Source organism: Pantherophis guttatus, chromosome 1 (genome assembly GCF_059756535.1).
Source record: "Pantherophis guttatus breed Tessera chromosome 1, ASM5975653v1, whole genome shotgun sequence".
NCBI classification, from domain to species: domain Eukaryota; kingdom Metazoa; phylum Chordata; class Lepidosauria; order Squamata; family Colubridae; genus Pantherophis; species Pantherophis guttatus.
Genome location: NC_142063.1, coordinates 203040201 through 203067117, shown reverse-complemented (window position 1 = coordinate 203067117; position 26917 = coordinate 203040201). Strand labels below are relative to the sequence as shown.

At 36.5% G+C, this 26917-nt stretch overlaps 1 protein-coding gene across 1 annotated transcript in view; it reads right to left on the bottom strand.

Annotated features, from left to right (window-relative positions):
* Positions 1-965: 965 nt before the first annotated feature.
* The window catches only part of CTNNA1 (catenin alpha 1), a 68958-nt gene continuing 43006 nt past the window's right edge, over positions 966-26917 (bottom strand). Inside the window, exons 10-18 of the mRNA XM_034432294.3 lie at positions 24576-24668; positions 22825-22981; positions 13634-13834; positions 12482-12633; positions 10211-10321; positions 8649-8830; positions 5678-5783; positions 4194-4328; positions 966-2330 (exon numbers count right to left, since the gene is read on the bottom strand). Of these exons, the coding sequence (XP_034288185.1) occupies positions 2043-2330; positions 4194-4328; positions 5678-5783; positions 8649-8830; positions 10211-10321; positions 12482-12633; positions 13634-13834; positions 22825-22981; positions 24576-24668 (1425 nt within the window). The 3' untranslated portion in view covers positions 966-2042. The remainder of the gene's footprint in view (positions 2331-4193; positions 4329-5677; positions 5784-8648; positions 8831-10210; positions 10322-12481; positions 12634-13633; positions 13835-22824; positions 22982-24575; positions 24669-26917) is intronic.

Below are 26917 nucleotides of genomic sequence, written 5' to 3'. Positions count from 1 at the left end.
TATGCCCACAAGTGGGCCCACAAATGTTGATTTTCAACCAAGGTAATTGAGGCTTTCACAAAACACTTTTATTAAGCTTGACTAAGTACTAGCCTTAATGTACCAGAATCACATTTATCATTTCCTGCTATCAGTCAGGGCCCTGTTCTTGTCAGTTTGGGCACACTTTATCCATGATGTCAAAAACACAAACAAAGCCTAAGCACTCCCATACTATTTGATGCAATCTAGAACCTCCAAACCAACTGCTTTGTAGATCAATGAATTATTGCCCATGTAAAACTAAGGGTAAATATGCAGCATACTGATACTATAGCTATTATATCTCTAAATATAATACTCTGATGAAAGGTAAAAAGTACGTGTAAATGAACACTATTTAGAACTGAAAGAAATTAAAAATGGAATTCTTAAGTGATCAGGCTCTTTCACATGTTACTTTCTCCCAAAGTGCCAAAATTCATCTTTTATTATTCAGTCATTAACCCCTAGAATTATTAATTTTAAATTTGTATCCCACTTTTCCTTTTAACAGTTCAATTGCCAATGACATTTTTGGGATCACAAAACTGCAGTATGCAACCCCATGGATTGCCCAAATAAACCAAACAGATAAAACAGGTCCTCCCCTCCCCCCCAACATAAAACACCTTTAATTTAAAAATGTATTGTGGACATGCAAGGACCTGAAATTGCTAACTCCTTGGAACAAATGAGGCTATGACTCCAGCTGATTAACTCTCGAGTGTCTTTTTCTCTACCTAAAGTTACAAAACAGCAGATCAATTTTGCCTGTTGTGCACTGTTGTGCAGGGCCGCTTGTTGACTTTCAACAAAACCATTTAAGAAAATTAGGCATGAGTCATCCATTATTGCCTTTTAAAAGTTAAAAGTCCAATTAGTCAGTACACTATAGAATTAAGCTTATTTTATCAACTCCCGAAGAAAACTCTGATTAATACAACTGGTTTTTATACTTTATTGGAAAAGATATAAAAACAGAAATCCATAAAAAATTTAAAACAGCAAAATTATGCCATGAAGCTCCCATTATGACAATTCATTCCTAGGGTGCAGCCTGAATAAACATTATTTGCTAAGTTTCTTTTTAAGCTTAAAGGAAAATGACTAGCAATTATTACAAGAACACAGTGATGGATTTGCATTTGAATGCTGAGGGAAAACAGGCAACATTTACAGCACCCACTGGTAACAAGAATTTTTTATTAGTCTTGTGGCAAAAAATATCAGTAATCTGTAACCAAGCATTGACATTGTCACATCCCAAAAATAAGTAATTTTTTTTGTGTTCTAATACATTGCACAATGAGCATCAAGTTGCTTTTATAATGACTTCTTCGGTTCCCAAGAGCCAAGGAAAACTACCTTGGAAATGCTGGTTTGGCTACAACTTGTCATTCACTATTATCTATATCCCTAATGTGTGTTCCCCTCAAGAATTACTTAGAATAAATGCATCAATGTGTTCAGGCTGGAAAAAAGTCAATACCTACTTAAATTAGAAAGAATGCTATAGTATATTACTTCTTCAATTTCCTTTTCTATTGTTGTCTTAGTGTTCTAAGTAGCAATTAGAGCTTCTACTTTCCCAATTATTAAGCATAGCAAAGTTTATCTTTATCCACCCAGCATATATATACTTAATAAAAAAACCACGTTTAATTCCCATTCACATTGAGAGGGCTCTATTTTCCCCCGATAGAATGACATGATCCAGCTATGCAAAGGATGATTGTTACTGTGAATTTATCTTTGGTTATAAAACAGATTTAAAGCAGGGCTTATTTTATGCAAAACAGGAGCTAGAAATATCATAGAAGCGTTTCTAGACAGCATTTTCATACTAACATTACCGTGCTTGCAGATTGAAAGTTGAACTGTCGTGCTTCCTAACTCTGTTGATTTCTTTTTAGTCTAAATGATTTTATCATAATATTAAGTAAATAAACTTTAACATAATCCAGAAGGCATAAATTCTGAAAGGAAGGAAGGAAGGAAGGAAGGAAAACTGAAATGACGAATTAAATGTTCTCCATGGCTTTGAATTCACTGAGTGCTTGCACTGGGTTGACATGTTTCTTCTGGGAAGCTCGCTTGATTTTGGTCTGGGTCTCGTCTTGTTTCTCTCGCTTGACTAGAGGCTTCTTCTCGGGAGCTTTCATTTTCCAAGACACAGCAGGAAGGTTCAGAGAAGCCATCCCTTGAGACTTCTGGTATTTAGTGGAGGCCACGTAGGAGGCCTTCACAGTTTGTACCACAGCATTCATCAGGTTCTTAGCAGCCTGGATCAGTGACATGGCACTATCCACCTTAACAAACAAATCCACAAAAGAGAATAGCTTTAGTTTGAGACAGTGCCTGAAACACAGTTTGCTATATGAAGTTTAAGGATAGGGTTCAAATATATCAGAGATGCAAGAATTCCAGGTTTATGAATCTCAGAATAAATCCCAAGAGGAATCTGAGGTTCAGGTTCCTTTACCAAGAAGATTCTTTTTGAATCCAAGGGTGCCTTTATCCTTGAGTACAAACTAGGAAGGGAATGGAGAAAAACATCCAGATACTTAGGAAAGAAAAAGAATTACCAGTGGCTAAGATTTAAATGATGGTAAAATTGGAATTTGTTATTGTTTGTTAGTCACAAATTGCATTTTGATGGGCCCTTGCTTTCAAAAGCTAAGCCATGGAAAAATACAATATATTTTATGGAATTGCTGGCACAAAAGGGAACAAGGGCATTATTATGTCAAATGGTTTAGCTTCAATAGCCATTATTATGTCTGCTGTGCTTATTTTAGACAAAGGCTTTCGGCATCAATATATAAATCCACAAAAACATCAACAAAGAAATTTTGCAACAGGTTCATCGTCAAAAACACACACAAATTCCTACAAATGTCAATTTATAGGTTGAACAATTAGTTGAGAATGTAAAAAGACTGAAACAATTAAAACATAATCCTATGGCAAAAAAATTACAGAAGTGCAATTGTCTATCAACTGTTGGGTCTTTTAACTGGCTTAAGGTTCTTTCAAAATGAACAATCTGGAAATTAACTGATTAAAAACTGCCCTTTATCTTTTGCAATATATATAACTAAAAACAGTAAATTATCTATTTTATAAAAAAGAATTTTTTCTTTTTATAAACCAGATGTTTGAATCCATTATGACTAATTGTTTTCAGCCAGCCCAGCCCAGCCCAATATTAGTTGTATTTTTATTTCTCAATTAAGAGAAGAATTTACTGAAATAAATTATATAATGTGTATGACTTCTTTTTGGTAAGATTTAATTCTTTTGGTTTTCTAAATAGTTTGAAAATGATTTAATGGGAAGGCAACAATAGCACATCCCATCACCGTTTAACTATCCACTGTGTGAAAGGGGGTACCTACATTGCTTTTTCAGTATTTAAAAAATTATATATTACTGGTTCTAGCTTCAAGAAAAATGTCTGCAGCAGAAGTGCTCAAAGTTAAACAGGCATTTTATAGTCATTATTAAACCTCAGACTTTTTGTAAAGCTTTTTTTCCTCCCCTTCTGTTCAATCGTGCCCCATTCTCAAGGACTGCTTAGACAAGTCCTTGCAGTTTTCTTGCCAAGTTTTGTTTTCCAGAATGGTTTGCCATTGCTTCTTTCCTAAAGTTGAAATAAAGTGAATGGCCCAAGGTCACCCAGCTGGCTTTGTGCTTAAGGCAGGACTAGAACTCACGGTCTCCTGGTTTCCGGCCTGAGGCCTTAACCATTACACCAAATTGGCTCTCTACTGTAAAGGTAGCAAGTCTCTATTCAGTGCCAATATTCTTGCCAAAGATGGCCCAGATCTTTGGTAGTATTAATTTGGTACACAGTATATTTGGTTGTATTGGCATTCTCCCATCCATCCATCCATCCATCATTTCAGTTTGCCATTATTCAACAAAGCCATTTTCACCATAATTAATTGTATGCACTGGATTGTTTAAACCACAGTTTGGACCATACAATCTTTCTGAAGAAAAAAGATAGTATAAATTATCCAATCCTGGGAGAAAAATCTTGAGGGGTCTTGAAGATGCTGAAAGAACAGTTTTACATTCTACATTTAGTGTTTCATAACTGAAGCAAAATAAAGTTTAAGAACTGACTCTAGAAAAGACACAAAGTGAACATTAGCACATGTACATACCCCAGACACCACAAGTTCTCCTCCAAGGTTCTGAACTTCTGCTTTCACTTTGCTACAAATGTTCAGCTGGTGACAGTATAAAGCAATACGCTGCAGATAGGCTAGCAGGTCTTGTTTGCAAGCAGAATCTGGGCACTGGGCACAGAAAAAGAATAGATACTTCATTCTTTGGAGAGTTTTCCACACTCCAAATGCATTGAAATACAAGTCACTATTTCGGTCATTGTTATTTATTGTTAAGCCTTGTTCTGAATAGAACTGCATTAGAGATATGGAGTAAGGGATGCTTACTACTATAAAATTCTAAATAAAATTCTGGAAGGGCTCAAGCTTGCCTGACCCCCTGGACGGGTTTTCAGTGATTTTTTAAAAACATCATTGGGGGAGCCATATGGATCTCTGTGGGGATGCTGATCCAGAGACAGGCATCACAACAGAGAAGACATAATCCCCAGGTCCCAACAGATGGCATGTTTGCTTGAGGGGACTGGAAGTATACCCTCTGTGCCCTATCTTACAGGAAAGACAGAAATTACTGGGGGATAGGCTGTCTCTAGATAACCAGCCCCTATGGCATGAACCTACAAACCAATTAGAAATAAATGAAGCGTGAAGAGGAGGAGTGATGTGTAAGTATATCAAGGCACACCCACTTTGCCCAATTGCATTTCATTTGCATTTCATTCTGGACCAGTTGTAGTTTCCAAGTAATCTTCAAAGGCAACCCCAAATAGGACATATTACAATAAATGGAATTTAATTTTCACCAATCTTTATCCTTAAAAGATTCAGGTAACAATAGTCCATTTTGTGTATCTAATGAAACTGTCAGATATTTAAGAAGAAATGTTCTAGAATGCAGGGAAAAATCCCAGATAAATATTGAAAAGCCAAGGCAAGGTTAATATCTTTTTATCTACTATATTGCCAAAAATGTAGACAACACCATGTTTGATCTCCTGGCAAAGACAATATACATGCATTATCTTTTTCCTACAGAGTGGTAGTTAAATGAAGTGGACTGAGAATCTCTGTCCTTTTCTCAGCATGAACACTAGATTTTTCTATAATAAAATAGTCTTGTGTTCTGAAATAAAAAATAAAATACCTGTTTTCAAAGGAAAACAAGATTAATTTTTTATCAGGTATATGCTAGTGCCTTGAATTAAGTGGGTATAAATGCAAAACTGTGTATATGACAGAGTATTCTTTTTTCCATTCATGCTTTTTGTATTCATTCCACACATCTGGAAGTTTTAAGTAAGTTTTTATTTGCAGTAATTATTTGAAAAATAAGGTATCAGAATGCAAGTTCATTAATATTGGGAGCAAGCAATGAAGAAAGCTTCTTAGTAGAGAAGGCTACAGAATTAAGATTCTTAGGAAGACTCCATAAAATAAAATAGTGACTCCTGAGTTCATAAATCTATTGTAAAATTAAAGGTGAGTAGAAGGCTCATAAAAAAAAAACAATTATGGCTTACATGATCAGCAATTGTCCGCCCTAGTTTATCCATTCTTGACCCAGCTTCTGCAATTTTCTTTGCTGCACTGATTACATCAGATGTATTTTTTAGAGGTCCTTTACCTCTGCAAAGGAGAACAGAATATTTGCACATATTTGCTTGCAAATTATTTCCCATGATATAGGGTTCACTACTAGACTTGTATGGTAGTCCTTGCTTAATGATTGTTTGAAGTTATGACCAACTCCCCCCATAAAGTGACTTACGACCCACCCACAAAGTTATGACTGCTGTATTCCCGGCTCACATGATTAAATTAGTAGACCAGCAAAATGCTGTGGACATAGTATATTTAGATTTCAGCAAGGCATTTGACAAAGTAGACCACAACCTACTTCTTGGTAAGCTAGAAAAATGTGGGATAGACAGCCTTACCACCAGATGGATTTGTAACTGGCTGACAAACCATACTCAGTGAGTAGTACTTAACATTTACATGTAGGGAAGAAAGAAGTGGGGTACCACAAGGGGAACTCGTCAAATTTGCAATGACTCTAAATTGGCAGGAATAGCCAACACCCCAGAAGACACACTCAGGATCCAAAAAAGATCTTGATAGACTTGAACAATGGGCCATAATGGGCTCAAGTAACTGTGAGAGCAACCTTGGAGTCCTAATGGATGATCACTTAAATATGAATCAGGAGTGTGTGGCAGCAGCCAAAAAAGCTAATATAATCCTTAGTTGTATAAATAGAGACACAAATCAAAATCGCGTGAAGCAGGGATGAAATGCTCCCGGTTCAGACCGGATCGCCTGATCCGGTAGCGATGGCAGCGGGTGTTTCGAGAACCAGTAGCAAAAATCCCCCCCCCACGCCCAGCTGAGCTGTGTGATCATCAAAGGCTTTTTTTTACTTTTAAAAGCATTTTTTCTACAATCTCTTCTGCCGAAAAAATGCTTTTAAAAGTTAAAAAAAAAGCCTCTGATGATCGCATGGCTCAGCTGGGATCACCAGAGGCTTTTAAAAGCATTTTTTTCTGCAACCTCTTCGGCCGAAAAGGTTGTAGAAAAAAAAATGCTTTTAAAAGCCTCTGACGATCCCAGCTGAGTTGCCTGATCGTCAGAGGCTTTTAAAAGTAAAAAAAAAAGAAAGAAAAAAAGTTGGCCACGCCCACCCAGTCACATTACCCACCCACCCCCAAGCCATGCCCACAGAACTGGTAATAACAAATTTTACATTTCACCACTGACGTGAAGTATTAGTACCACTTCATAAAACCTTAATAAGGCCACACCTGGAATACTGCATCCAGTTTTGGTCACATTATAAAAAAGATATTGAGACTTTGGAAAAAGTGCAAAGAAGAGCAACTAAGATGATTAAAGGCCCTGAGACTAAAACATATGAAGGACGGTTGCAGGATTTGGGTTTGGCTAGTCTAGAGAAAAGAAGGACTAGGGGGAACATGATAACAGTATTCCAATATTTGAGAGGCTGCCACAAAGAGGAGGGGGTCAATTTATTTTCCAAAGCACCAGAAGGCAAGACAAGAAACAATGGATGGAAACTAATCAAGGAAAGAAGCAACCTGGAATTAAAGAGAAACTTCCTAACAGTGACAGCAATCAACCAATGGAACAGCTTCCATTCAGATGTTGTGGGTGCTTCATCACTGGTGCTTCTTCTCTTTAAGAAGAGACTGGACAGCTACTTGTCTGAAAAAGTAGAGAGTCTCCTGCTTGAGCGGGGGCTGGACTAAAAGACCTCCAAGTCCCTTCCAGCTCTACTCTGATTGATTGATTGATTGATTGATTGCATTTTGGGCACTTACAACTGGTTGCTGTATCCTGTGGTCATGTAACCATGATTTGTGACTCCCACTCCCCCAATTTCTGGCAAAAAAAAATGTTCATTTGTGAGAATGGGTTTGCTTAATGACCACATAGTATGCTTAATGACATGGTGATTCATTTTACAACCATTGTAAAAGCAGTTGTAAAATTGAGTCTGTTCATGTGGTGACATGATTAAGAACTATAATGACTTATGACCAAATTCCCAGGCTCAATTATGGTCGTTAAGTGAGGATATCTTATGAAACAAATAATTAAACTTGGCCATTGTTTATTTGATCATGGGGCACTTAACAAGCCAAATTAGTATTACAGAGCAAAGTAATCATAGCTTGTTCTTGAGGTTTTTTTTTTTGAGATGCTCTTACGTTGCCCCTTGAGATTAGAGACTTGGATAGGACATCCTTTAGCATTGCCTCATCAAAATTTCTCTTATCAAAGCTTTCCTAAATTATTTGATTCTGTGGCAGGTTCTGTATGGAGTTCAGTCACAATCATAGGAAAGAGGACCAAATCCAAGGACATCCCTAGAATATACCTGAGGTCTATCCATTAATCTATAACAAAAGACAAAAGTTATATAAAAAAATACCATTAAATATAGGCAGTGCAGTCTTATTAAACAAACTTTACCACTCCTCCTTTAAGGGGAACCTACCCCACGGGTAGGTCAACTAACTCGATTGCATCACATGACGTATTGTGATGTATCACAATGTTTTTTTGCCCTTCTGGAGCCGGGGTGGGCATGGCCTACATGTGAAGCATCCAGCCCGTGGGCCGTCAGTTTGACAGACCTGAATTACCCAATCTTAGGGTCTCTACCTTGCCTAGATTGACTTGTAGCTTTAACTGGTGCTCCTTCAGTCTATGACCCAACACTAGAACAGTTAAGATTAAATGAAAAAGAGGAGGCTTGGTATCGTATTCATATTAATGACCCTGCTCTCATTTAGAAATCTCTTCAGAATGAGAGATAAGAGAGAATAAATAAGATCATTTCACAAGATGTCTGAGACTGTTTCAAGTATATGCCCAACTTTAGTGGATACTGTCAAAGCAAACTAGCTGAGATACAAGGAAAATGAAAGAAGGTTGCCCTTGAAAAGTCTACTTATACAGAATGCTTACCTGGTGAAGTCCGTCATCTCCATCATAATCATGCACATTTGTTTTGCCAGAACAATAATATCATTACTGCTGTCATCCCATTTGGATACTTCAGCATCCAATTTACTCTTTTCTTCTTGGAAGCTGGCAACTTGTTCAGCAATTTTGGCTTTTTGTTCTTGAGGGAGTTGAGCCATGATGGCCTGGAATGAAGAATTATTCTATATATAAAATGCTTTTTCAATAACTGGCTATTCAGATATTTTCACTAGCCAGCCTAATTAAGAGTTAAAGTACTATATATCCAAAGGATGGCCAGGAACATTATTTTTTAATCTCCACTATATGGAAAGATGTACTGGCGAAAGATGACTTTTTAAGCACCCCATAGAAAAAAATTGGTAACATAGGAAATTTATGTTTTCTTCTCCATTTTTACATTGTATGGATGCATAAAACAGGGGATGAAAAATAAAGAGTTTTCAGACAGAAAACTGACATATTTTTGAAAGCCAGATTGTAAATGCTGATCAAGGATAAAATCTTATTCAAATCTTCCAAATATATGCAGAATTGGAGGGAAAGACAAAAACCCAGGCTAAAGTATAATTATCAGATCATGATTATTTGATTCAGCTCTTTAAATTACCCGAGATATATTTGGAGGCAGCCAAGTTCATGTTGCCTACACACTAAATTGTAAGGCTATTGCAGTAAGTGAGAGCAAATTTATAACAGGAAAATTAAAAAAGCGTTTAGCTTTGTGAAATAACAAAGAGGACAGCCTTGGACACTTGCTTGGAAGACCATCTCGTCATAAATGTATCTGTTGGCAAGCAACCACACCAGCTGAACTTTCAAGTAGTGGGAACACTTGAAAAAGTGAACTACCGGTATTACTTTGAGGTTCCTTCTGAATTCTCTTTTCTATAGTATTTATCGATGCTTAACATAGCAAATGCAACACGAGTTTCTCTTTCACTGTTAAGCACACAAGAAACTTGATAGGATTCAGAAGGGTTTTTTTTTTAAAGAAAACATTCAAGAAATTCCACGCAATTTTATCTATTTGTAACTATAATATACAAGTGTAATATTGTAATATACTATACACTATATTACAATATTGTAATATAATATACACTTTCATGCAAGTGGAGAACAAAGCTGCTATCATAAGGACTAAAATAGCCATTTATGTGTGCATAGAAGATAGAAATATAATGGTATCGAATGGCCACGTTATATTGGAGATAATTTTTCCCAATAGAATTGTTTTAAATAAAAATAATTCCAGTTTGAAGGAACATTCCTTTTTCCATGGCTAGGCTTAAGTTTAAATCAAGGATTGGGAATGCAGAAATCAGATCAGATGATGCTGCAGTTATGTGTTTTTTATCTAGACCAAGGCAACACAAATAGAGAATAATCCCAAGCAATAAGATAAACAATCAAATAATGCTATACAGATAAACAGATATACTGGGAATGACAGAAATCATGGTATCTTGATTTTAATGTGGCCTGGTATTCAGACTATATCCAAAGAGTTTAAAGCAGATAATTAAATATGTGTCCCTTACTCTTGCACTATGACCGTGAATAAGTTGATCATCTTCAGTCTGAACACTTGTTCGGCTTCTGACATCAAAATCTTCTGTCTCAAAGTCAGAATCGTCCAGTTCTTCAGGTGTCTGCAAACACAGTTTAAGCCCAAATCAAACTTAAAGAGTAATTTAGGGGAGCAAATTTTTCCATGGTTTTGGAATACACTGAATTTAAAACCTGTCAAACTGCGTATTTTAAGACAGATGAATAATTAACAATACCCACAATCATGTACGTTTTACACATGTTTTTCTAGTACAACTGAGAGACAGTTTGATAAAAAAGTTAGATAAACACTTTAAAAAAGTAATTGTCATTTTATACTGCCTACTTACACATTTCCTATATTACAATTTTTCTTGAGCTTGAGCAAACAGACATAAAAATACTGTTAGTAGCTTCCTATATTGCTGTATTTGTAACATTTTATTTAATGCAATTTTTGTAGACACTCTGTAAAATAACTCGATCCTGTGCTAGATTAAATCACAACAATCCGTTTAAAAGGATATATTACTTTTTTGTAGCTTCAGAAATCTGCAATTTGTATTTCTTTTATAGTAGGTGTTTTTGCTGATTTCTTTCTCCTAGAAAATCTGTTTCCTGGTTTACCATAATTAGAATGTGTACTAGCTCCTGATAGTGGGAATGTTGATAGTATTACAGTGTAGAAACTATCTACAGATGGCAATGGGAAATAAGGTGGGGGAAATCAATTCTCTTTTAGCTTCACCTCATTTGAATAAATTGCTTTGTGCATATCTCTATTCTTTATTTTCAAAGTGACTAATCCCTAATGACATTATACAAGTATTTATGATACTTCATTTGGGGGCTTGCTTTGAAAATACATCCAATTTGTATTTTAGAAAAAATGCAGAGCTGCCACTAATTAGGTCTCTTAACAAACACCTAAGAAAAAAGGCATTTGCCTCTCATAATTTATTCATTTTTAAAATTTTTGCTGCCTCATCTCCATCAAAAGCAGATAATTTTGAATATGATTTCTGAATCATAAGAGAATCCTAGCCTTAGTCCTTATAAATTCTTCTTTGCTGAGATTTTTTTCCCAATGCAAGGGAGAAAACTTTGCAATGAATCTACTATCTCATCCTTTGACACTTCTAATTTGTTATGTCAGCCATTTATGCAGTCTTAAACCATCAAAAGAGCATTATAATAGCATTATAAAACAGAACCATTAAGATACAGACAAAGCTTCATAAATAGATGAAAATCTAAATGTAGTTAAATAGGTGCAACTTTTTCAAACATCACTGAACACTCAAAACAAGGGCAAGTACAATTTGGATTCATGAATCACATCATGTAACGTATAAAACATGTGTTACAAACCTGCAATAGCTTGGTTGATCAATCACATAAAAAGAAGTTTGTCTATGGTCTGGTATAATGCAGAAACATTGAACTTTTTCAGTCTGGGATATTCTTGGGCTTTGAGTGACATATTGCCTGCTACATTCTAAAAGTGGATAGACTCGGGAACCAAAGTAATCCCAATTTTGGGATACGGATAGAGTTTTTAAGAGATAAAATGGCAACTGTTTTGCTCTTTGAAATCCTCCCAAACTTCAAACAATGAAACACCTTTAGTTATTGGCTTTCCCAGTCTGAAATATGACATCTGCCTAACGTAAATACTACACAATGGAAGCCTTGTTCTAAATACAACCCAAATGCATGTTTTAAAATGTGTTGGTTTACATTGGAAAAGGGAACAGCTGAGATAGCAACAAATAAAAGATTTGGTCAGAACGTATGCCAAGCAGTAAATTAAACTAATAGGTCCAGAAAACTGAAGTAATTTAGCTTTATACCATCCTCCTCTTCTATGTGGGGGAGAGGTGCTTGGACCCATTTCCTGTCCAAGTGGGACACCAGGCACCAAAAGTCATTTGAAATATCCTGACTTTTGTAGTCTCCATCACTTCTCTCAACTGCATACAATTTAATTTGAAATTATTGTATTTATTACTGAGATTAGAAGAATGGAAAGTGATAAAAGTTATATAGGTAATGAGTAAAATACAGAGAGCAATTGTTCAAAATCTAAAATGTTTAGCTGCAGACACAGTAGTTTCTGGAGCTGCTCAAGTTATTAAGCTGCTATGATATGCACTATATGTGCACATGAATTTACAGAGAATTTAATGTATGTCTTAAATTATTAATAAAACTTATTTTGAAAAGTGAATGCTATTTCAAGAAAGCTGAAGTTCACTCACTCTGATCATCAGTACTGCTTTTCTGATGTCACGAATTCCATCATATACTAGTCGTGAAGCATCAATAAATTCATTTTCATCCATTGGCTGAGCAGGGTCAGAACTTAATGCTTCTACTGCAGCTTCGACTTGTTCTGTAAAACGTGGCATAACTACAGAACACATAGAAAAAATGAATTAGGGAGACAGAAAAATTATACAACACTATCGTTGTATAATTTTTAATTCAGTTTTAATTCATATTTAATTCATAATTCATTGGAAGAGTACTGTGAGCAGAGAAATATTTATGTTTATACTGGTAGTAAAAAATAAGACATATACATGAGAGTGTATACACACACACACACACACACACACACACTTTCAGAGTGTAGATGGCAGTCCGTTGTGCATTATATAAACATGGGAACTGCAAAAAGAATGGTCAAGAGCTGTATGATTCAAAATGATGCCTATTTCCTGCTTTACACTGTATAAGTAACTTTTTCATGGCTGACGCCCACATGTAACATTTAAGGGGCCAGGATGAAAATGCAAATACTAAAAGCCAATATTTTGGTAGGATTTTTCTTTTTCATTTTTAAGAGGGGCTTCTTTTAAAGTATGTACACCTATTTTAGGACATACACACTATCAAGTCTAGCTCTAAGGAATGTTTTTCAACCTCAGCAACTTTAAGCTATGTGGATTTCAGTTCCTAAGAATTCCCCAGCCAGCATGTAAGAACCATGCTTGAGAAACACCGCCCAATAGCAATAGCACTTATGACTTACATACCGCTCCATAGTGCTTTACAGCACACTTGGAGCAGTTTACAATGTCAGCATATTGTCCCCAACAATCTGGGTCCTCATTTTACCCACCTGGGAAGGATGGAAGGCTGAGTCAACCTTGAGTCGGTTAGGATCGAACTCCAGCCTGCAGTACTGCATTCTAACTACAGCAGCACCAGGGCTTCATGGCAGTAGTCTGCCTATTTCTGCCTCTATCTTAAAACAAGTGTTTGGTATTTTATAACTATCCTTAACTATTAGACAATACTTATACACCTACAAAAAAGCTGCAGAAAGAAGTGAGGAACATGTTGTCCTGGCTGACTGTTTCATCAAGACTATCAAATTAAAATCATGATTATGTTGTTTACTTTACCTGTGTTTGACAGCAGTTTTGTTGCATCTAAAACCTTTTCTGTATACACCCCGGGTTCATAATTATCCATTTCAGAAGTGACAACATGAATTACTCTTGCTGCACGACCACGGATTGCACCAGCAGTGCGATCTAAACCATCAACATCTTTTTCTTGAAGAGCAATGACACATTTATTTACATCTTCTAGAATATGATTTTCTGGTGGTTAAAAAAAAAGGAATGGGAAAATTGCATTTGCTACTGATAATGTGTAAATAAGCACCAGTAAGTTAAGAAGAAATTGCTATGTATATTTGAAATACAAAGTTAACATGAAGCACACAAGTTAAAATATTCCCTCTGATAAAAGAAATCTCTCTCATTTCTTTTATTGAAAATTAGCATAATGTAGATTTAGGATGGCATAAATATATTCCAATCTTAAAAAAAAAAATCCACAAGCTGAATCTAGTCTTATAATGCCACAGATTCCAGCTACTGACCAACAAGTAGAGGAAGCCATTAGATTACCTAATAGTGACCTCTCTCTGGTCCCTTAGAAGCTTGCAGAGTTACAAGGTGTAAATACCAGATCCAAAATTCAGCCCCATCTTTTTTCTTTGGGGAAGGGGAGGCTCATCTTCAAGAATCCTGATTCTTATAAAGCTTCTCTAATATCTTCGTAAAATAAAACTCTTTGCATATCAAGCTGCTTAAAAGGGAAGCTTTTTTTTAAACCTACACATGGCTAATGAAAGGCTAGATGATGACGTCAAATATAACACTGGGCAATGCAGGGGAAAAAAAAGGAAAATCAATACAGCAGGAACTACTACTAGCTCAGCTCCAGGTTGATCAATATGTAAAAATATTTATTATGGTAGAAGAGGAAAAGAGGAGAAAGGCTGGTGAATGAGTCAACAATTATAAACTAGCACAGGACATAAGCACAATATTTCTTTAGAGTACAAGATTTGGAAGATGTTTTTATTAGGATTATTGAGACTTTTCTCCCCATTCCTTCATCAGGATATCTTGCTTTAGATGACAAGAAAAAAGCAATCTGTTACTGTTATTTTAATGGCTACTTTCTGGCATGAATAGAGAAAAAGAATTGTAAGAATAGGCCATCATTTTATCAATATTCTATCCATATTCACTCTATCCCAAAGAAGAGCAGTTCCTAACAATATAGTTCCCTCCTCCTCTTTAAGGCTGAGAGCTTACCAAAGCTTTCAAGAAGTAATTTAAGATTCTGTACACTATTTCTCAGATGTAGGTGAAATTTGATGCTTAAATTTATGTGGTTAAAATTTTTTTTTGCATTTATTACTTTCATCTTTGAATAACAAAATAAAATAGCCCCTGCTACAGGCTATTTAACTAATGAAATAATAGGCAAGATATTCCCGAATGCTAAAAATGGGTTTTTTGATAGATTGTAAAAAAGCATTTCCATGGTAAAATAGTATCAATTCTAAACAAAATGGTAGTAGCAACCAACTATAACTATTTATGTTCAATATCTATGTGAATCTGTTAAGTGAGGTCACCCACAGGTTGTGGGGGTTGGTGACATCGGTATGCTCTATTTTGGGGCTGCCTGTGAAGACCACCTGGAAGCTTTAAATCTTTTGGAATGCCGCAACAAAGGCAGTGATAAGCACTTCCTGGTATGTCCTCCTTGCGCCTTCTGAGTGCAATTAAAGTGCTGGTTATAATTCACCAAGCCCTAATTGGTCTACAATCTGGCTAACTGAGGGATCGTCTATCTTCATGTCATTGCCTGGCCAGTAAGAGGAGACAGGGTCTCTTCAATTAAACAATGTCGACTACTGGGATTTAAGAAGTGTCCCACCACCTGCCTTCTTAAGTGAGATTCCCCCAGAGAGCTGTATGTTCCCTCCCTGATGGCATCCTGTAAAGCCTTAAAAACCTGGCTGTTTTCCCAGACCTGTTTGTTTTTATTGTCAACTACCCATAATAGTCTGTAGTTGGGCATGGCCTACATTGAAGCTCATTTATCAGAAGAGTTTATCGTAGTACTAGCATTGTGAAATTCTCTCTCTCCTTCCCCACTTACCCAATTCTAAAGCCTTTTATTACTACCCCCTTTCCTGGAGGAAGTACCCAGGCATTCCGGGTGTAAAAATTAGCTGAACAGTCGTACGTCTTCTTTTCCATCCTATCGTGTTAACCTCTCTATATTTTACAGTATTTTTATTTTAATAATTTGTATAGAAAACTACTGAAATTGCGCGGAAGCGGTATAGAAACATAGAATAGAAAGTAGTAATAATTATCATTATAAATAAAACATTTCACATTCAAAATGTTCTATGAGAAACAGTCCCTTCACATATGAACTGGACTGCTTAAATCATGTATTGTTAAGTTCTTAACTAATTAAAATAATAGCAGTAGAAATTAAATATATGCATAGGTCTAGAAACTATTTTACCCAGTTAAAAAATCCAAACAACTTTATGTAAATCATGCAATACAATGAACAAAATCTGTAAGGTGCCCAGCAGAATTACTAGAATTATAGAGATCAAGCAATTGAAAACAACTTAGTTGTGACATGGGCATAATGATATATCTGGCAGAATGCAAAGTTCCTATTCAGTCTTAAAGAACGTAGTGATGCTGTATTTATAAGCTTCTGGTATTTATCTATGCTGTGTATACAAAACACAGATGTAAAAACTTTGGCGTAATTTATGTACTAAATCACACTACAGAAGCTGCAGAACCTGCTTTTAGCAATACAATTTTGTAAAAACAAAGCTAACATAATAGATGTGAACCAAAACCTATGAAGGACACTGAGTGAAGAATACAAATTACAGTCCGTGTACGAAAGGACAGTTAATTAGAGCAACTCTTTCCTTTCTTTCGTAAGTCTGCTGAAAAGAACTTAAATTTTTTAACTTAATTATAGAAGGAATTATATGAAGGAAAATAAAATGATAATGCTGTAGCTGCTGGTCGATAAGGTCTAATGCTGTTGTTGCTTGCAAAGGGACAAGGGCAGATAAGTAACATACGAACTGTAAGCATATTCTTATTATATAAATGCATACTATACATGAGAGGCCCCAGTCAGATCAGGAAACAGGCATGCGCATGTTGAATTTGAACTACAGAAAAATCTTCAAATGTCTTTTATCAGTTGCTGTTCTTTATTCATTTAAGAGAGTGTCCTTGGAGCCAGTAGATTGTTGTGGGTCCTGCTGAATAGCAGATGAGATGTTTTATACTGGTTTTCTCCATGCTTCCAATTGAGGCGGTGTTATTTAGGTTGACATTTATGTTTTTCAGATTATCTTTAACTTGCTTTGCCCATATTATCTTTGGTGCTGATGCAAGCCACTTTCTGATGATATCATTCTTAAGATGCCTGTTCAAAAACATTCCCAGTATATACCATAGACACATTCAAAAACCTCCCACCTTATTTAATTTTGATTTTAATAGCGTCCATGGCCCAAATCTATATAGCAAGACTGGCAGGACTAGTGCCAAGAAGATTTGCATCCTGGTTTTCAGAGGAATGTTTCATTTCCTCTACAGGTACTACAATGCATTAACAATCTAAAGAGAGGTGTGGCTGACAATCTAAAGTGCTGTTTTCTGTTCTTCCCCCGGTGATTCACGATATTTCTAGTGGTTCTCTTACTCTATGTGGGCTTTACTGGGACAAACCAGTGACTGAGTGAAAAGATTGGACATGCGCAGAAGGTGTGGGCGTGACCAAGCTGTGGAGGAAGTTTGACTGGCACTCAGTCAATCCAATGAGAGTGAAGATTACCCAATCAGTGGAATGTCGGAGCAGCGAGGTAGGAAAATGAACAGTGCTTATAATGTCGTGCCAGATGTCAATGGCTTCTGTGTTGCTGCCTGCAAAGATGGCATTATGATCAGCAAATATGAAGTTGATAAAATACAGGAAGTCCTTGACAGACTTAGTGATCATCCGAAGTTATAACGGCAAAAAGTGACATTGTCATTTTTCACACTTATGACCGTTGCAGCATCCCCATGGTCACATGATTCGGATGCTTGACAAGTGGTTCATATTTATGACGGTTGCAGTGTCGGATTCGGATGCTTGACAAGTGGTTCATATTTATGACGGTTGCAGTGTCCCAAGATCACATGGTCCCCTTTGGCGACCTTCTGACAAGTAAAGTCAATGGGGAAGCCAGCTTTACTTAACAACCATGTTACTAACATAACAACTGCAGTGATTCACTTAACAAACACAACAAGAAAAATCATAAAACGGGGCAAAACTCACTTAACAAATTTCTCACTTAGCAACATAAATCTTGGGCTCAATTGTGGTTTAAGTCCAGGACTACCTGTAGTGGTTTAGCTATACTCTATAGTTGCCAATCAAAATCTTTCCTCATTACAGTATCAACTATGACGTTGAATGGCAGGGTTAATATCACAGAACTTTGCCTGATGCCAGTTAAATTAAGAATTCCACTGAAAGCTATACAGGTTGCTGGAACTACTATAAGTTTTCTTGTCCAGATTCCAGAAAAAATGTATCTGATCCAACCCCAAAATAAGCAGGTTTTGATCCCACTCACCAGTACTGGAAAACTCTGTTCAGGATTCGCACCTTGCATGGTATCTGTTAATCTTCTCTGTTTAAATGTGGCAGAGTTTCTTCCACTGAATGTGACTGTGGTGCTCCTCGTCAGATCATTTAGTGACTGGCTGCCATTTGAGAGCTTATACAGGAGGAAAAGCAGATTTTCTCCAACTAACAAACATTGCTCTTAATTAGATAAATGGTCTAGACCAGGTTCTCCAACCTGTGGACCACAGCCCACTACTGGGCTGTGGCCCACTGGCCATCAGGTTGCATGAATAGATGACTGGCGCATGTGTATGTGCGCATATAGCATCACTAGTGTGAGCGTTGTGGGTACTCGCTCACTTACAGCCCAATGGCGTGAGCGTAATGGATGCTCATGACCCCACTTGTGCGAGCTTTGTCACAGGTGCTTGTGGCCCCATTCGCACGACTGAGTGTTTGCGCATGTACATGAGTGTGTATGCTTGCCCCTTCCACAAACCATCCCTTCTTTCCCCACTCCAGGCTGCCAACTGGGAAAGGTTGGGGAACTCTGGTCTAGAGATTTAATATATAGAACACTTATTCCACTCTTATGAACCAATGTATTTCAAAATGTAATCTGTGATTTACATATAATTTTTTGAATTACTCATACTTTACAAACTTGACTACATATTTCCATCTTATGTGTACCATAGTATTGTGCTTCTTTTATATATTTTTTGCTATGTTATTCATGTACTCTGCCATATGCTAAATAAACAAACAAGCAAATAAAATAAATAAATATTGCAGCAGGCTTTTATGGACGTGTGTTTACTTTTCAAGGTTTTTCTTTAAAGTTGGCCAGTATACACTGCTGAAGGTTGCTTGAAAGTCAAGAAATGCAGTGACAGTTTGTCACATCAAATTCTCTCTTCCATTAGTTGTCTGATGATGAAAATTTGGTCACAGCATCCTTGGGTTGGGTGGAAATGGGGTGCTGTTCTTTAGTTATCTGTTGCTGCTGTTTCGGGAAGTAAATTGAATCATCCTCATGAAGACCTTTCCAATAATTGATAGAAGGCTTATATACCAGTAGCTTTGGTACTAGAGCTGTCATCTTTCTTCAAACTAGTGATGTACATGCTCCTTTCCATGCAGTGGAGAGTTTTTCTGAGTGCCAAATGAATTGTAACAGTCAATGCAGTCACTGAGTCAGATAGTTTCCACCAATTCTGAGTGCCTCAGTCATGACTTCATCCATTCCAACTGTTTTACCATTTCTCAGTAGTCTTATTGCTACTTTTATTTCATCTATTGTGGGCTCTGCATTCAAGGTCTAATTTTTCTGGTGTTGGAATGAGTACTAGATTTTACTGGTGGTCTCAGTAGTTCTTTACAATTGCAGAGTTATTGAAAAAAAAATCACATCTTGGAAATTAGTCATCTGAAGATCTTTTAATATCCCATCTGCCTAGTTGATTTAGTCTTTCCCTGTTGATATCTGAGAGGGGTAACAAACACATAGTACTTGTGTTTTTGTGAAGTCACTTCCAGTTCTAGGGTCATGGAGTTCCAGTCTGCTTTATGCCTTGCCATTAGCTGGTGGCAAATTTTACGTTTTTTATATTAAGCTCTTAAAAAATGTTTTATTGATGAATGTTTACAAAGTTAAAAATATAAACATCAAACAATATAAAGAGAAAAGATAAAGAAAAAAGTGTTAAAGGAATAAAGAGAAAAAAATAGACAACTGCTTTTAATAGATTTTTAGATAAAGATATAAAACAAAAGACTGAGAAAAAAAACAACTGTAAATAAAAACATTATATAAATATGTTTTAATGATGTTTTCTCCTTTCCTTTCCACTTGGAAATGTTTCTCCAACTGCTAACTAAAATATTAACATGGAGAGTTATTTGTTAATACCTGTTTTAAGTTATTTTGTCAGTTTTATTGATTTTGGTTTCTAATTCAGTGTAATTCAGATATTACCACATATTTTGAAACATATATCTCAAAATGTTGTAATGTGATGATCTCAAGCAATGAATTCCTTCTTGCCAACATGGTGTTCAGTGTGTCCATTCCAAGTGGCTGTGCAGATGTCCAATTTTGGTATAATAAAGTAATAGTTTGTTATGTAACCAGCTCGTTGGCCAGCTGCAAACTTTCACTAGCATTCTAGCTAAGTTATCTGCTAGGGTTGGCACTCCAAATTTGGCAGTATTTCTATGTATGATTAGTCTGCTGTCCATGGAATAATGTCTGCAGCTGGTATCAACTATGGAATGATGTATAACAAGGAAATCTTGTTAATGCAAAATACAGCTTCAATATTAAACGAAACAGATAATTTTGATAGTCTTAAAACTCTAATACTGTGATGGCGAACCTATGGCACAGGTGCCACAGGTGGCACGCGGAGCCATATCTGAGGGCACACGAGTTCAACTCCAGCACACATGTGCCCGCCGTCCAGCTGATTTTCGGGCCTTCCGGGCCCACCGGAAGTTGAGAAATGGGCTGTTTCCGGCCTCCGGAGGGCCTCCTGGGAGTGTTGAGGAAGGCTGTTTTTGCCCTCCCCAGGCTCCTAGAAAGCCTCTGGAGCCTGGGGAGAGTGAAAAATGGTCCCACTAAATGGGGCCATTGCATGCCAAAAATGGGGGGAGTGCAGGAGGAGCACGCACATGTGCGCAGGAGGGTGGGGCACGGGTGGGCATTGACTTATGGGTGTGGGCATGCACACGCACGATCCCCCCGCTCTCCCCCCGCTTTTGGCACGCGACGGCAGAAAGGTTAGCCATCACTGCTCTAATAGAATAATTTGGGATTTGAACACTAGGAACCACACAAAAATTCTTTGTGCCAGAGTTATCTTTAAATCTGTTTCAGCAATTCACCAAAAATTGATCATGAGATAATCCACAAGTGGCTCTACATTGCACTAAAATTATACCATATAAACAGTACCATTTGTAGATGATGTGGGTGGAACTGCCAGCAAATGGGTACATATCATTATGTTAGATGGCCATGCCTAATCTGTCAGTTCTTTTAGTTGAAATTTCTTATAAAACTGGGGAAAAACATCCCAAAATCCTTTTTAATGAATGCCGTTGTCAGTTTATCATCTATTTTCCTAACCACCTAAGGTTTGTTATTGTAAAATGCTCAAAAGTTGTTGTCACTGTCTCAGAAGTACTTAAAAATGTGGCATCTAACAAATACAAAAATGTGGTAATTTCACAAAAGGGAGTTTTTAAAAATTCTACAATACAGCACAAGTAATTGGTCATTGCTAATGCTTTATGCCTTAGAAGTCTCATTCTGGACAGAAATATTGAATATTTATTAAAACAAATTATATAGTCACCCATCTCACTATAGCAACTCTGGCCATCTAACAGTAATAATAAAAAAAAAATTTCAAACAATTACAATAACAATTAATATTCAATATGCCAGTTGTTAAAAAAATCCACATTAAACACTAACCAACAGGGCTCCCTTGACCCCAATACTTGAGGGAAAAGTTAGGCCTTTAATGTCTTACTAAAGGCCAACAAAGCCAGTACTATTAGAATCTTGGGGGGGGGAGTGGGGGGGAGATATGCTATTCCAAAGGGCAGGCCCCATAATAGAGAAGGCACGTCTTCTTGGTCTTGTGAGGGGCATTGTTTAATAAAAGAAACCAGGAGTATGGCTACCCTCTTAGATCTGGTGGTGAGAAGAAATAATTGGAGGCAAAGAGTCCTGAAAATAATTTGGCCCTGGATGAGAATGAAAGGTGTCCCGTTTGATCCAGCATTGATTTCTTCTGGACAGGACAGACTACTGCTAGTTTCAGAACAGATGAAAAAACCCCTCTCTGAAGAAAGTGTTAACTTTACTTAATTTTGCCTCATTTGAAAGACTCTTTTTTAATAGTCCCTTGTAAGAGGCTTTGTTTCAGTGGGATCAAGGTGGAGGTATCTATAGCTATTATTTATATTCAAGAAACTTCTAACCTTCTCTTTTATGTTTTTCATTTATATGAAACAATAGGCTCTTTCGCACAAAACATTAACCTGTCAAAAATATCTTTTCCAAGCAGATAAATCAACGAAACTTCCGGGATACACAATAAACACAATTACAAAGTAATTAACTAAAAACAATAACTTGAAACATACTATGCCTTAACTCTCCTTTTCTAAAGACAAAAAGAATAGAAACTACCCATAATTCCTGAAGGAATGCATTCCACAGTTTAAGAGTCACACAAAATAAATTTCTCCGATATTGTACCACAAGAATGATTCTGAAAATAAGGTGAATAGATTTGCTCATAAAAAAGAAGGATAAAGACAACACTTTTATGGCTTTAAAGTCCAAATACTACTAGCTTGAATTCTGCCCAGAAATCAACTGGGCATTGCTTCAAATATTTAAGTGCAGGCACAATGTAATACGAACACTGTATACCCATTAGCAGTCTCACATTCTGCACTATTTTCATTTTTGGGACTCCCTTCACAAGTACTATATTAATAGGAATATTTACAGGATTCTTTGAGGCAATCTTCAACATTCATAAAATTTAATCAACTTCAAAAAAATAAATTTAAGCTAATGTATAACTATTACCTGATACTGCCAAAAAATCATCAATGGAAGTGATGTCATCCACAGCATCTGTTAACACACGTACTTGCTTTTCCCACTGTTCTTTAAACAACTCCATGTTTTCTTGAGCCAGTTTACTTTGGGGCTTAGCAGCCAAAGCCAATGCTGCATTAATTACCTGCAAAGCAAAATGTCCACAGTTGTTGATTTACCAATTTTCACACTATGCCTAGTTTTCTATGAAACTGACAAGTCAACCAACAAAAGCCATTCTCCTGTGGTAGAGGTGTCAAACTGATGTTGTCATGGTGCTGTCATGTGACGTATTGGGACTTTCCCACCTTCGCTAAACTGGGCATGGGAATGGCCAGCGCATCACGCATCTGGCCACCGCCCCACGAATTTGACAGCCCTGTCCTTAGAGATGGGAGTGCTGAGAAAGCCAAGTGATTTTGTTAAGCTAACTAGAGGTAGATTTGGATTTGATTATTTCCCAATTGCTAACGCCTATCTTATGCTACCTTACACTTATTTTTTTTATTTTAAATCTATAGCCCACCTTTTCAACAGGGCAACTAACAAATCAAAGCTTTAGTTGCCTTATGTCAGGCGCAACCAGCAGAACCACTCACAAATAAGCCCAAGTAGGTATTTTATTGTTGATCCCTTATATTACATGACTCTCACCAGACTGACTGCCTTCCCCTTGGGGAGGGGCAGATGTAGATCTAAACAGTTTGTCCTCACAAATTTTCTCCCTGACTCTAAACTATTATGTCTCTTTATTCTCCCTGGAGGGCATTGATTCCACCATAATTTGTGTGCTGTGTTTGTAGTAATCTATTGGTTGTTTTTGAGATGTTTTTGATGTACAGTACGGTTATCTTTTTCACAGCTTGTGTTGGTAATGCTGTACTGGGTAGACTGGTGAAGATTTTTACCCACAGGTGTTAGGATTTGGTCCTTGAATAGAATGCAGTCAAGTGATAGAAGTTCAAGTTATAGAAGCTGTAACTGGCTATCAGTGTAAGTGATTTGTGCTTGGCAGGGAATGAAATTGGCTTGCCATGACTGTATATTTCCTACTATAAATCCCATTAATTGGGGAACTACAATACCTTAACTAGCTGAAGCTTCTGAAAGCCCTTCAAAGGCCACCTCAAGTAGTATACATTACATTATTGTTCAAAAATCATTCCTTCAAGTAAGACAGTGTTTTCTGCCATGGGCTTCATTTACATAGGGATGAACTCTTAGGAATAAAACAAGTTTTGGGCAGGGCCAAAACCAAAGACCTGTACACATTTGTTTTCCATGATACATTTCTTATTTTAATAATATCCTTTTCTCTTTCTTTAGTAGTAAGCTTCAAGAAAAGCAAAGATAGCTTTTATAAGTGATTTCATCTCTAATATTGGGGTCCTGAAATAGTGGGTTGTATAGTTAGCCTGAGAAGAGCTATAGGTAGATTTCTCTTATGTTGCAGTGTTCAAAACTATATCATTCCTGCTGGATCTAGCATGGTATTAAATTAAATGTTTTACACTTTTTAATAAATTACTTCTAGAAACATCCAGCTTCTTGAATACAGCCAATAAATGTATGTTTTTTTAATAGCTACTTGAATTAGCTTCTGTGTTCTATCTAAAAATCAACCTATCCGCAAAATTGTTCTTTCAGACAATAAATTAGATTTTGCTAAAGGTTCTTATATTCCACAGCTCTAATATAAAATTGGAACATGAAAATGATGTATCAAGCTTGCAATTTACCTGAGGACACAGTGCTTCAAGCTGACTTGCTGACATATGAACCAATTTCACACCTTCTTCATTATTTGAGATAGAACAGGCCAAGTTGGCAACCTGGTAAAAAGAACACATTGATTAAATTTATATCCCATCTTTTCACTAAAATGGTCTTCAGGACCATTTTAACAGGACCATAACATACAGGAAAATTTTAAAATGTAAGCATATATTCATAACATTGTAAGACTGGTGTCCTGTAATTTTTTCATAAGAATTTAATAAAATCTTTTACAACTATCCATGTAAATTTGGCACTGAGGACTAGTTTAACTGAACAGATTCAATGATCTTCTTAATTTTGCCTACTGTACATGTGAAAAACAACTTTTAAATATGTAAATCATCATCTAATTAAGGCACACTTAAAAGTTCTTTACAACATAACAAGAGTAACATTTACCATTTTATGTCCTATTTGCACTTTGTTTTTTTTGGCTGCTTGTGCAAGATCATAATCCAACTGTTGACTTCACCCCATTCCTAAGAGGTCTGTAAGGGGTGTGCATAAGTGCACCAGGGTGCCTACCATCCCTGTTGTAATATTTCTTTTTACTTACTCTTTTCATGTATTCAAATTATGTTTATACTTTTACCTGTTATCTTATATATGCTTGACAAATAAACTTATGATTGTGATTAACTTAGCACAGTACAGCACAGGTGAACTCAGTCATTTATTATGTTTAAAGACCTGCTCACCATTTACAGTGAACTACACAACTTGTGTTGCTACTTTTGTAGCAGCACACACTGCTGCCAACTGGTGCAGAAAAATACCACAACCAGCTGTTTCTAGAGAATTGCATGAAGACTTGTGCTGTTGTCTAGGGACAATTCTTTCCATTTGCTTTCTGGCATGGTTGTAAAAGGTCACACAAAGTTGTGTTATTTTTTTAAGTGAAAGTGTTTTATATTTTGGAGCATGCTCTCATAGGGCATTCTATAATGTTTATATATATTAACTGACAAGCATATGACAGTCTGCTACCGAAAGCCTTCATTTGTGCATCGAAATGCACAAAAGTGGTGCAAAAAGACAAGAACAATGTGTCTATTATTCTGGGAATTGGCAATCTTTTTCCTCCATTTTAGCAGTAATTCCCAAGAAGTTAAAGCTGACTAGCAAACCAGATGGATCTATCAGCAGAGGAAACAAGGGCAAATACAAGCCTATCTGAAAACAACTCATACTAACCATGTGCTCCGTTATTAAATTAACAACCCAACGTCCCACAAGAGGAGCTGTTTAAGAACATTATTCAGGAGTACAAATGCACTGCAGCAACGCAAAACACCAGAAAAAAAACACTGCCACACAATATATTCCAACAAAATGGAATACGAATGCAACTTATCAAAATGTTCCTGACTACTCAACTTCAGAACAACCAACACAATGAAAAGGATAACACTACCATACATCAAAACATCTCAGAAACAACCAAGATGCTATTACAGCCACATAGCATTACCATAGCACATAAACCAAATAAAGCCCTCAAAACATCTTAAGTAATCCAAAAGACCCAGTAGCCAGAGAAGAAAAAACAGAAGCCAGTTACAACATACAATGTAAGGACTGTAACAGCAACTATGTAGGATAGGCAGTATACTAGCAGAACATATATACCATGAGCACCAATTAGTAGGCAAAAAATACAATGAAAACTCTTTAAATTCACACTACATGGACACATTCAATCATAGTTTCAACTAGAAAACTGAGCATAGCATCCTAGACCAAATTTAAACCCAAAACACTAGGGAAGCTTGGCATCAGCTATCAATAGGCACATAGAAGTAAACCAGATTTACACACCATTCATAAGAGACAATAAAAATTAAAATGAAAACGTTCTTCTTCTTTGTCTGGCATTCATTCTTCTTAGACAGAACTGACAACTGACAATATCAGATAAGCAGGAACTAATGTCAGACAATCACACAGAGAACAATAACTTAATCAAGAAACTACCAAGTAGAAAACCATATCCCACCAATACTGGCAGGCCAAACTACTATACATAAACAAAGAGGAAACCCTATACTCATTCACACTAATGATGTAACTAGTTAGGTAATAAAACATGTGCAAGCAAACAACCAAAAGAAGAGAGCACCAAGGACTCCATAATTCAATCCTGAACTACATATATTCTCTTTTATTGGCAGATGGCCTTTACTGAAGATTATTCTCTCTCTCTCCTCCCCCTACCAGTAACAAGACAAACAATCAAAATGCATTTTAATATGTTTTAATTAGAGGGAATATTCAGTGTCATGGAAATAAAGTCATAATAGCC